Source organism: Acomys russatus, chromosome 28 (assembly GCF_903995435.1).
Source record: "Acomys russatus chromosome 28, mAcoRus1.1, whole genome shotgun sequence".
Lineage (NCBI taxonomy): Eukaryota > Metazoa > Chordata > Mammalia > Rodentia > Muridae > Acomys > Acomys russatus.
The window spans coordinates 30,610,128-30,623,110 of record NC_067164.1 but is presented as its reverse complement, the minus strand read 5'-3'; the positions used below and the strand labels follow the sequence as shown (position 1 = coordinate 30,623,110).

The following is a 12,983-nucleotide window of genomic DNA, read 5'->3' as shown; positions in this document are numbered from 1 at the left end:
AAAATCTCAGACTCTGTGCCCTAAGTGGGTTAAGTGGAAAGTCCTCAGAGTGTCACTGCCTCAGCACTAAGACCGCTGCAGGGTTGTCTTTGCTGCATCCAGGTCATATACGCACACATGGAAGTCCTAGAAGCAGGGAATGACCTGCTGCTGCTGCTGCTGCTGAACCCAGCTAGTGGGGTACTCACTACATACAGTGTTAGATCCAAGGCTGCATGGATGCTTCCCCACCCGGCAGCTTCCTGGAGAAGCCACACCTTCATCTACCGACAAAGGACAGATAGAAAAGACACTCCACAGAGAAGGAGTGTATTGAGCAAAAGCACACTGCTGCTTGAGAAATTCCATGCCCCTGTGGATTGCAAGAATGTTGTCCAAACTGTGATTTTTAAAACAAATGTTAAATAAGATGGGCTTTGTAAAAATCTCTAGCCCTGCATCTTTACATGTCTATACAATGAAATGCTTAAGAAGCAGCAAAGAAAAATAATCTTGGAGAAACAGTTTATTAGGTAAAATGACATTTCGTATGAAAGGCCTCTAAACATTCTAAAGTAAGTACATATTTTAATGGTATATTCATTAAATATTATATTTTGCTTATGAAAATTACCTTATACGCTTAAAAATAGAAACAAGACTAAAACATAACATGCTGTCATATGTGCTATGTAACATATAGCACATGATAAAGTAATGTATCAATAAAGTCAAATTGGACAAGGCTTCTTTGTGGTACAAAGAAAGGGCCTTGAGGAATTTTTGCTGAGAATGCATGCTCATCAGGAGCCCCTCAGAGATGAATGGAAGCAATATCCCTTGCCCATGACTCAAAGCCTTAAATTAGAAACCGCCTCTAATGACTACTGAAAGTAGTGCATGCTCAGATTAAGATTAATAAGTACAGTTTTATCTTGCTACAAATAGAAACATTTTCTTTGCAGTGAAGTATAAAATAATTTATCCTTTTCAAGCTAAATTACCCATTTTTCACTAAACAGTTTTATTAAAGTAGCAAAGTCTTAGAAACTAATTGTAATTAATATTAACCCTTTACAAATTATTCTTCAGTTTAGCATTTTGAATATGACTACCGAGTGCCCTGGTTTAACACAAATGCAGCCATTAAAAACAGAAGCACATAGTGTCTCTGTATGTCAGCTCCTCGCTGCCAAAGAATTCCGGGCTTGGCTTCCTAATGAGTCTTTGATGATTGATCAATAATCAGTTTGGGAGCTAATTACAGTCACTAGAATGATAGATATCCCCAAGTATGGTTCATCAATACAGCTGAGAGTGAGCATGACAGCCTGTGGGGGCAGGGGGCATTGTTTGTTTCTGGGTGTGTTATAGAATTAAACCTCCAGAGGATTCCAAGGAAATCTCATACCCTGACATGGTGTGGTGGTGTGCTTCCTGGCTCGGTCAGCAGAGGTGGAAGGCGATAATTGGTATATTTTGTTGTTACACTAGTTTTTCTTGGGGACTAAAATTTATCATGAAAAATAATAGCACACCTTTAGCTACTGGGATCCATATTATTTATTGCCCTGGTTTGGCTAAGAATGTCCCCCTTGTATCAGACTTGTGAACACTAAGTCCCCCAGTTGGTGGTGCTGTTCAGGGAAGCTTAGGAGGCGCAACCTTGTTTGGAGGAAATGTGTCCCTAGAGAGGAGCTCTGAGAGTTTGAAAACAGCATGCCACTTCAATTCATGCTTGTGAGCGAGGTGTGTGGCCTGTCGGCTTCTGCTCCTTGCCACCATGCCTGTGGCTTGCTGCCACACTTCTCTGTCATTATGCACTCTGTCCCTCTGGAAACAAAGCCCAAAGAAAAACTGCCTGCTGTAAGCCTCATTGGTCATGCTGTTTTTCCGCAGCATCTGAAGAGTAACCAATCCACAGGTGCTCTTCCATACAATGTTAGCCGTCACTACCTGACATTTTGAGCAGCAGGTCAATAGCATCTTAGAGACAGAAAGGCCTGAAGCATTATGTGGACTGACCATGCCCTTTGCAATGGAAACACCTATGAACCCTCACAGCACCACAAGGCTTTGCCCAGGGGGGCACAGTACACACAAGGAGCGGGGACATGCCCGTCCTTGGATGTCTGAGACACGGGGAGCTCCCTCAGGAACACTGGTTTCTGGGCATTGGGAAGAAAGCATCTAGTCTCCAGCAGGGGGTGGAGGGAAATACAAGCATGACCATGATTTTCATACTCAGTGATTCCTTACTGATGCTGGCTTTGCATACACACACACACACACACACACACACACACACACACACACACATGCATATATGTGCACAAATGTATATATATTACTTTAGGATGGTGTGAAAGTAATTGCTGGAGCTAGTGATATGGGTAGGAGCAGCGCTCCATACTCTACCCAGAAGAAGGGTGTTCTAGTTTGTCAGGTTAGCACAGCCTAGAGTTACCTGAGAGGAAAGCCTCGGCTGAGGAAATGGCTGGATCACACTGGCCTGTGGGCATCTGTGGGGGTTGTCCTGGTTACTGACGACTGATGCAGGAGGGCCCAGCCTACTATGGGTGGCAGCATCCCTAGGCAGGTGGTCCTGGGCTCTACAAGAAAGCTAAGTCAGAAAGAGAGTGTGATCAAGCCAGAGAATGAACCAGAAGGCAGTGTTCTCCATGGTTTCTGCTGCAGGTCCCTGCCCTGACTTGTATTCATGCCTTGGACTGTGACCTGGAAGTATAAGATTAACAACTTTCTTCCCCTGAATTGATTTTTGGTTCTGACTGGAAAGGAAGCTAGAACAGCGACAACCAGTTCTCTGTGGTGTGTTTTCAACGTCTTTTTATATTTTTCTTTGTTTTCTCATCCTGTCATGGCTTTAAAGCATCCATCTGTCTGTCCCTCAACCCTAAATTATTGAATTGGGGTTGTGTTAGATTACTTTGCCTAAGGGTAGCCCAATGTGCTAACCATATTTAGAGTAGCCTGGTTTAATAGGTCAGGTTTGTCGCATGTGTTTGGACTTAGGATATTCTATTAGGGTGATGAGCTTCTTGGGATGGAGCCACACTTAGGCTGAGGGGAGTCTACACTACTCCTAATGTCACCCCCTCTGTTTCCTCAGAGCTTTATCTCATTCTCCTTACAGTGGTCCTCAACCTTCCTAACGCTGGGACCCTTTAACACAGCTCCTCATGTTGTGGTGCCCCTCCCAACCATAAAATTATTTCATCACTACTCCATAACTGTAATTTTGCTGCTGTTCTGAACCGGAATGTAAATGTCTGACATGTAGGATATTCTGATATGTGACCCCTGTGATGCCCCCCCCAAAGGGGTCATGACCCAAAGGTTGAGAAGCTGTTAGAAGCTGTTCCAGTTCCTTCTGACCGAGCCTTCTGCACCAGAAGTGATTGCATTCAGTTTCCTTTGGGATTCATGCCTCTACTTTATGCTTTATCTTTCTTTAGCAAAAGGTCTGGGATAGTTCGATTTGACTAAGTCCCTAACTCTGATCTTCTGGGGAGGCCTCTTGTTGTCCTCTCTCATAGATGAACCCCCTGCAAAGAGTCATGAAGGCTGAAATTTAGAGCAGTTTTGTAATATTGCCAGCCCCAGCCCCAAAACACCGTTTCTTTCCATTAAGTAAACGCTGCCCTGAGTATCCACTCCTCAAATGGAGTCTTTAGTGCTACACTAAGCCGAATGTAATTGTTTTTATGATTTTTATAAGCCTTATGACTTTGGCGTGAGGGCTCTCTGTCTTTCCCTGTACTTTATTTTCTGCATCTCCGTTGCATTGTCCTTTGGTAGGTTGGCTGTCTCTAGCCAGCAGGCTCCAGTGTCCCAGACAATGGCTTTTGTTCATTTGTATGAATTCTGAGTATAACCTGGTGATAAATTCAGACTATTGTGCTGAGTCCACGTCAGTGGGGCCATAGCACACTATAAATTTTCTTTGATAAGCCAGCTTCACAGATGATCTTTCATCTTTTCACAGATGATTGTTTGTCTTTATCTATTCACTTGTTCAAAAGAGTAAAATTGTCACACACACAAACATACACACACACACACACACACAAATCTTAGCATACTCTTACATGAAAATACTTCTCACCTTACTCCTGTTACCTCTTCAGAGATGATCATTTTTCCCGGTTGTGGAGAAGTCACTGTGTAGATTTAAATGACTCATTTTTTTGGCATTTTCTTCAACTGTCAGCAGCTGGCATCTACCGAGTAGTTTTTCTGTCAGCTTTTCTTTCATGCTGCTTGTCCCTTAATGCATGTAGTCCTCCCACAGCCCTGTACAGCGAACAGTATCGTAATCCTGTTTATTAATAAAGGAATTGGGGCACAAGTTCGATTATGTAGGAGAAAAAAAACCCCAAAACTTCATTTCAACCGTCCCCTCTCTGAAGTGTAATGATTTGGACCTATAAAGCAAACCAACAGTAAACAAATTAGCAGAAAATAAAAACAAAGTGCATAAAGTCATTAACACGCAGTTACTCAAGAGCCACACAGAAGGTTCGGGGGTTGACCCATCAACAGTGTCTCGGGGGGAGAGGGGACTGAGGGCTGTCTGCAGTTGGAGCAGAAGTAGGTGGTTTCAACAGGAGATAATTGAGGTGTGTTGTTTATTCTGAACTACAGTCTCTTACCTAAGAGTACACAGTACAAAGTACAGAAGCAGGATTTGAACTCAGAGCCCGTTTTTCTTAGGAGTCTGAGCTCATAACCAAGTGACTTCTCCTTTAAAAGATGCTTTGAAAATATAGTTTTGTAAATTAGTTCTTTTTTTTTTTTAACCTCAAAAGCCCGAGGAAAGGAAGTGGGTTAGTGAAAGCTCACCACCATGATGGTTCTACTGAGCAGTTGTTTGTGACTTAACCGCCAGCAGCTTGTCTAACCTTGATGCCACAGGTGATGGTGGGATGTATAGTCTATGTCAGTGCTTCTCAACCTTCCTGACGCTGCGACGCTTTAATACAGTTCCTCATGCTGTGGTGACCGCCGTCCCCCCCCGCCCCCCGCCCCAACCATAAAATTATTCATAACTGTAAATTAGTTACTGTGGGAAATTGCAATGTAAATATCTGTGTTTCCAGTGGTCTTTGGTGACCTCTGTGAAAGGGACATCCAACGACTCCCCCCTGCCCCTGTCAAAGGGGTCACAACCAGTGGTCTAGGAGGCCTTGGATGGAGGCAGAGAGCTGCGGTATAGATGGGGACTGACTAGCATTCTTACTGAGAATTGGCTTGTCCTGACTTTGTATTCTTTTTTTTTTTTTTTAAGTATTCTTTTTTTAAAATATTTATTTATTTATTATGTATACAGTATTATGCCTGCATGTACTGCATGCAAGAAGAGGGCATGGTGGTTATGAGCCACCGTGTGGTTGCTGGGAATTGAACTCATGACCTCTGGAAAAGCAGTCAGTGCTCTTAACTGCTGAGCCATCTCTCCAGCCTTGTAGTCTTTATATAAATAAAACTTTTTCTCTCACTTGTCTCTCTAAGCAGGCTTCCAGGGTTAAATGTCAAGTACTTAAAGAGAACCCTGGGAAGTCCCCGCCACCTCACTCCCGTTCATCCAGCCGTAACATCCGCACTGCCCACTCCCACCTGCGTACTTTGCAGGCCCCTGTGAGGAGGCTTGCCTGTGCCTGCCCTGTTGGCTCCCTCTCGCCCCAAGCCTAGCACAGCCCCGGAATGAAGCTGCTGTTACGTAGCTGAACACATGCTAGCATAGTCTGACCCCCAAAACCTAGTCTAGTGTCCGCTTAGCTTTATAGTTAACTGTTACCGTATGTTGAACCAGGAGCTAATTATGGGGTGCACATTCTAGTGGGGCTGGAAGTTTTTCTAAAACATGAATTCAGGTGTGCTGTGCACATGTGGAGGTCTGCGCAGCCGACTCCTAGAGCTTCCTATCTGATGCGTTTATGGATTTTGAAGAGGTTTCGGCCTGCCTGGGTGTCAGTGTGCCAATCTCTTTTTGTGGTGCCTCAGATTTCTCAACTGCCTCTGAGAGATGGTGGCCTGTGGCCTGTGGCCTGTGGCCTGTGCCTCTCTGCTTCCAAGCTGGAAATCACGGCACAACACTTGCACTTTTCCCTCTACATCTTGCCTCAGAAATGGTAAGGAAGGAGGGCTACCTACCGGGCTCTGTGCTTTGCGCAGTCTGCAATTTATTCTTCGCTTTGACCGGGGTGAACAGAGCTCAAGGAACTTAAGGAGCCTTCCCAGTCAAGCAGTAGCAACAGCGGACCTCAGATCCACCTCTGCCTGCCCCCAAGCTGTGTTCCTCGCCCTGGTTGGCCCCGTTTACCACAGAGCTAGAAGGCTAGAGACAGCAAGCGGAACGATTGATTGTGGCTCACAGTGGCCCAAGTACTGGCTTCATCACAGATGACTGAGTAGAGGCCATACTCAGAAGGACAGAGTGATGCTCCCTAAGTCCTGGGGGCCAGGCTTGTCATGCTGTACTTTCTGCTACAGCTGGAGGTGTCTCAGTGGTCCATCCTTCACCTGAACCTGAATCTTCCTGGGAAACAAGAGTGATGGGCTTCCAAAGTTGTGGTCCACCCTGGTGGTACTGTTAGAATGACAGCTTGTAGAAACCCAGTTATAGTTGGAGCCATGTATGTATGTATATATGTATGTATGTGTGTGTGTGTGTGTACATGTATATGTCTGTGTGTGAGTGTGTATGTGTGTGGTGTGAGTGTGAATGTGTGTGAGTATGAATGTGTGTGAGTGTGTGAATGTGTACATGTAAGTGTGTGAGTATGAAATGTGTGTATGTGTGTGTGTGCTTTATAAAATGAACCTCTACCTTAAGTTGTTGTCACAGAATGCTGAAACATGTTTCGGAGACCTTTTTGTGGCCAATGGGTACTAAAGCAGCAGGCTGTAGAGTTAGGGACCACTGTGCAGAACACAGTGACATCATCATCTTCTTCACTTGCCAAGCTAGTACACAGGGTTTTGTGTTTTGTTTTATTTTATTTTGTTTTTTGAGGGGCCCAAATTCCCATACTAACTCTTTGCAGTGGCTTGAATGGGAGATGTCCCATAGTCTCAGGCATTAAAACACTTTGCTTCCAGTTGGTGGCTTTACCTGGAGACAGTGCTAGTGGTCAGCTCTGAGAATTCCAAGGTTCATATCGCTGACAGTTCATATTCTCCTCTTCTCCCTCTCCTACTCCCCCCCCCTCTCACTCTGTCTCTGTCTCTCATTCTCTGTGTGTGTGTGTCTCTCTCTCTCTCTGTCTCTCTCTTTGTCTCTCTGTCTCTGTCTCCTCCTTTCTCCCCTCCCCCCCCCCACCTGACTTGTGCTTGAGGTTTATTGTCTGATTCCCTGAGATTCCTGCTCTTGCTGCCATGCTTGGCTTGTTTGCTATGTCTCTCCCCACTATCCTAGATGCTTTATCTCTCTGGAGCCCTGAACAAAATGAAACTTTACCCTATAACTCACTTTTGATCATGGTGTTTTATCACAGCAACGGAAAAGTAGCTGATACACTGTATTTCACAGATGGTTTTGAACTGCTTCTTTTAACCCTAGGCTGATCTCAGGTGGTTAATAGTGTGCTAATTTAGATGCCAAAGATGAAAAAAAAAAAAATTCCTGCTGGGCGTATAGTAGGCACTTAATGAGCATTTGTTAAATGACTGAGCAAGCTAGGAAGTGAGCTCTTGTCCTTCATGGCTTCTCATCAAACTAAGCCATGATAGTGGATGGCCCACGAAACTCTGTAACACATAGCATGCAGCCTGTGTGCCACCAATAAGTCTAGATAGTTGGAAGAAAAAAGATTGTTCGGCCTATAGAACAGGAGATGAGATTTAATTATGCTCACCTTGGAGGATGGCTCGAAATATTAGCATGAGGAAAAACAAAGGTACCTGTCTCATTAGAGTGGCTAGAAGACCCAGCAAAGTGCTTGCTAGAACAGTGTCTAGCAGGCCGGGAGCATGTTGTAGTGCTTAGTGGGCTGACTGTGCGTGCGCGTGCGCGTGCATGTGCACCTCTTTGAACTGATCGTGAATACGCTGTAAATGTGACATGCACATATATCATACACTTGTAACGCTTAATAATTGCTGGCACACAATTTGGAATCTGCGCAATAACTTTATAAGGCGAACGAGGTATTGAGTAGTCGTCACTTGTAGTTGTTAATGATTGTCCTTCCAGTTGATGTCTTTAACTTCTGAGCCAGAAGTCAAAAGGTAGAAACTACAGCTTAAATCCACTGATCTTCTCCAACATGCATGGAGTTTCCAGGTGTGCAATAAGTTTGCATATAACAATATTAAAATATAGCTCAGGCATTTTAATTATTATGATTTAAAATACAAGAGTGGTGTCGGTTAATTGGCATGGGCCATTTCAATATGAAAAAAAAATCAGCAGCATGTGTGCAAAGGTGTGATGTAAAATTGTCCAGTCTCATGAAAATTATCCATAATGTGGACCTGGGGAGACGGCTCAGTGGCTGAGGCCTGAGTAAAAGTCCCCAGGGTCCACATAGGAGCTCAGGTGTTGCTCACGCATCATGCATGTGATCCTGTAACCCTAGCTCAGTGGGAGAGCGGAGATGGAAGGATATCAGGGCCCTCCCTCTGCCCTCTGGTCCAGCTCCAGGTTTCGTGAGAATCCCTGTCTCATGGAAATCAAAAGAAAGTAATAGAACAAGACAGCGCGTGTGCACTCCTCTGGTCTCCACGCGTGCACTTACACATGCCATACACACGCACAACCAGCAGACATACACCTATACACACACACACACACACACACACACACACACACAAAAAAAAAAAAAAAAGAAGGAGAAAGAAAGAAAAATGGCTTCTTGGTGAGGGTAGCTTTCCACTACATGTACTTTCCCTGCAGTTCCGGAATAATAAGGAGGACACTGCATGGAGAATTATGCATGAACTTCTAGTAGAAAAGAGACCAAATAGGAAAGTGTGCTCTGAGATTGCATTTAAATGGATATATGCCCACAGGGCCATTTGGTATGCAAAGGATGCATTAGCTGGAGGAGAACCTGGGTTTTTTGTTTTTTTTTTTTCCTCTTAAAGTACAGATTTCAACTGTACCTCAAAACTATAAAAGTTCCTTTCTCCTCTCTGAAAAGCAAGAGAGCTGTCTGCTGTTATTTTCCCTACAAATACATTTGGCTTCTATCAACGTATGTTTTGAATCATGCACCTTGTACTTGTCTTCATTTTCTGCAGTCAGAATTCTCAAAAGGCTTTGAAATTTTTTTTCTCCCCATCTTTTTAAAAAAAAATCCGTTCACCAGACATGAGAAAAATATACTTAGATTATAGGCAGCTTGATACTGTCGTAGATAACTTAAAATTTTTAATTTGTTGTATTTGCAAAAGTCTCTAAATCTTTGAGTAAAAGCTTTGTTCCTTCTGGTTGCAAAAAAATAAATAAATAACATAAAATAAAAATCCATTTACCTGCCGGGCGTGGTGGCGCACGCCTTTAATCCCAGCACTCGGGAGGCAGAGGCAGGCGATCGCTGTGAGTTTGAGGCCAGCCTGGTCTACAAAGTGAGTCCAGGACAGCCAAGGCTGCACAGAGAAACCCTGTCTCGAAAAAAACCAAAAAAAAAAAAAAAGAAAAGAAAAAAAAATCCATTTACCTTAACACTCGACATTTAAGAGAAGAGTGGAGATCCTGAGTAGAACTGGAAAAACCCAACAAAGAAAGTTGTTCACAAAAAAAAAAAAAAGAAAGAAAGAAAGTTGTTCACTGACCTGGGTAACAGCATAACCCTGAGCTACCATGCCAAGTCCCCTTTCGTGCTAACTTAAAGTCGTTCAGACTCAGATGTGCTCCGTGTAACACACACCGTGCTGGCAGTAGTCTACTTTCTTGTAACTAGGCCTAGCCTGTGCAAATTACCTGCTTGTTCTAGCCCTCAGTAGCGGAACACAAGACAGAAGGAAGACAGGTCTTTCTCTTAGTGGTGGGCTACAAAGGAATTCTCAGATGCCCAGCGCTGTCTGAGCTGCTTTTTCATCCAGCTGGGGTGGGTGTTCTTAATTTCTTAACTTCATATTAGCAAGAAAAGGAAGCAACTCTGAGATTGGACTGTGTGTACATGCATGGAATTATTTTTTGGTTTTTTTTTTTTTTTTTCCCCCTGTCATTTTAAAAGGTAACTGGCACCCGGGCCTAAAATGGTCTGTGGGTTTACTCCACACAGGAAATATAAACAGAGCCCAGCCTTGAAATGCACGGTGTGTAGTGGATTCATTGCCACTGCTGTTTGGCCAGCTGCAGGGTAACTCCCTTCTCACCCCGCAGCTGTCCAGCCACTTCCTAATGGCTATTTTCTTTGCTGTTAAACTGCAGTGACCAACCAGACTCCCTCAGGCCCAGTAATTACTACAAACAGACAATTTTCCATTAGTGCGTGGTTCAGCATACGCTGCGCTACTCGGTAGTTAAGCCTTCCACGGGTTTACTCGGTACTGACTTTGCAGGATCATAGTTGGTGAAGGTAACAATCTCCACCAGCCCCAGGTCAAACTCCTCCAATGGGACCCAGAGCGTGCTGTCGGACCACAGTGAAGTGTTCGCTTCCTACCTTTCCTGCCGCCCTAGGAAAATAGCAATTTTGCAGGGCCCTAAGTTAAATGAATTCATTTATTCTAATGATAACAGCCAGGTTTCTGTCTATTCTAAACCTCATCTTTCCAAATGGGAAAAGGAAAGCGCGTTACTTTAGAACGCTACTTTTACCTCAGCTTCTTAACAACTGCACCTTAGCGTAACTAAGTTGAATCTGGGTAACTTTGTTATTTACACGTGAAATGAAACCTGCCTCCTGCAAATGCAGATGCATTCGGGGTTGCCTTGGTGCATCATGGCTCTGTGCAGTTGTTCCTCTCAACAAATATGACTGTACACAGAGGAAAAGGCTTCGGAGTTTTCCCAGATCCCTAACCCTGCATATAGCAGCACGTTGAAATTATACGGGAAAACTTGACTGGTGCTATCCTTCTGTAGGTAGGAATGTGGAGATCATAAATAGGCGTTCTAAGACTTACAGCTCTTGCAGAGGACCTGAGTTCAGTTCCCAGCACCCACAGAAGGAGCTTACACCTGTCTATAACTCCAGCTCCAGGGAGATCCCATGCCTTTAGCCTCCCCAGGCAGCTGCACAGACACAACACACCACACACACACACACACACACACACACACACACATACATGTTTCCAATACTATGGTTTTACCTTAGGAAAGTTGTCCTAGGAAGTATGTTTGTTACAAGTTAGTTCGTGTACATTTTATAGCAGTAGTATACCCAAAGTTTTTAATAATTGAAGATCTATTATGTGAATTTATCTTATCTGTAGAAAAGATGTGTTATAAAATGTTTATGCTCCATATATCCTGAAATTTTACTAACACACTGATTATACATTTTGTTCCCAAGAAACGAAGACAGACGGTGTGCACGCAAAGGGTTTCAGTATAGCCTGATCCTAATACAGTTAACAGTAGCACGTTAGTCAGGCTGTGCCGGCACTTAGCGCTGTACGGCATTAATCTCGCATCTTAGAAGGACACTTGGTGACTCAGGATGGAGGGATGACTCAGTCAGTGCACGCATAGAGACTAGGCCTCTAGAACACATGTAAATTTAAAAGTCTGGCCGTGGAAGGGAATGCTGTGACCCCGGTGCTGTGGTAGGGGTGACAAGAAGGTCGCCAAAGCTCATTGACTAGTCAGTCAAGCCAAATCAGGGAATTTGAGGTCTGTTTGGTAAGAGACCCTGTCTCATAAGAGTAAGGGTAGGAAGCATGTGTGGGAAAAACACCTGACTCCAGCCTGCACATGCATGCGTGCTCGCACAGATGTGCGTGTACACACACACACACACACACACACACACACACACACACACACACACACACCTGCACACATGCCCACACACTTTCTTACAAACACAACATCACAATATATTTTAAAACACATCAAAAATGTATAGATTGATTGATCCCAGTTCTTAACTGGAGAAATAGTATGTGGCATTTTAAAATGAAGGGTGGTGTATGTATGTTCATAGGGAAAAGACTGGATTGTATTCCAGATGTCACAGTGTCGTTCTTGTTTTCTGCTGATTTTGTAATCCCTTTTTAGTATCGTTTATTTTTCTACATTGAATATAAAGTATTACTATGTGATCAGAAAACCAATTTTTATACTAAACTTTTCTGCGAGCCTTAATATTTTGTTCAATAAAATATCTTAAGTAAGGATTGTGCTAATGTGGAGTTTGGTTTAGACTAAAACTTACTCATTACTAGATATGGCATATGCTACCAGTTCATAGTGCTGAGCACTTTCACACTTAGGAGAACTTTGCAAGTACATTGAAAAGCACACATAAGCCTCTGTCAATCACATTTTCATCAGAGCCTGTCCCCCAAGCGCCTCTTCCTGCCAGGTGAATTTGCATATTTCTTGGGCTTATGTAGAAGCAGGAGACCATAGTTCACCTGTTTTACTAACAGTCTGGCTTGCCCCCTGCCAGCTGGAAGGTGGTTTTTTTTTTTTTACCATGCGCACCTTATAATGACCCATGCTCACCCTGAAAGCTATGGGCAGACATCGTTTAACAGCCTGGGTCACTTTCTCACAGGTGATGAAAACTTACCATATGTACCACGCAGAGAGCATCAGTGCGGAGAGCAAGCTGAAAGAAGCTGAGAAACAAGAAGAGAGGCAAATCGGGCGCGCCGGAGACCCCGTCTTCCACATCAGACTCGAAGAGCGACACCAGCGGCGCAGCTCTGTAAAGAAGATTGAAAAAATGAAGGAAAAGGTGGGTTAAAAAATACACTTGCGGAGTCCTGGGGGCCCTACTCTGAGGAGACAGCATAGTCCTAAGAGCCCTCATACACAGCAGTAGATACACGTGGCGAATTGCTGTGAAAAGACACGCACT

The 12,983-nt window shown here is 43.9% G+C and overlaps 1 protein-coding gene across 3 annotated transcripts in view; it reads left to right on the top strand.

The window, feature by feature from the left end:
* The window catches only part of Srgap1 (SLIT-ROBO Rho GTPase activating protein 1), a 274,632-nt gene that overhangs the window by 180,166 nt on the left and 81,483 nt on the right, over window positions 1–12,983 (top strand). For all 3 annotated transcript variants that reach the window (XM_051170099.1, XM_051170098.1, XM_051170100.1), the window contains exon 5: window positions 12,678–12,860. In XM_051170099.1, coding sequence (XP_051026056.1) covers window positions 12,678–12,860 — 183 coding nt within the window. The remainder of the gene's footprint in view (window positions 1–12,677; window positions 12,861–12,983) is intronic.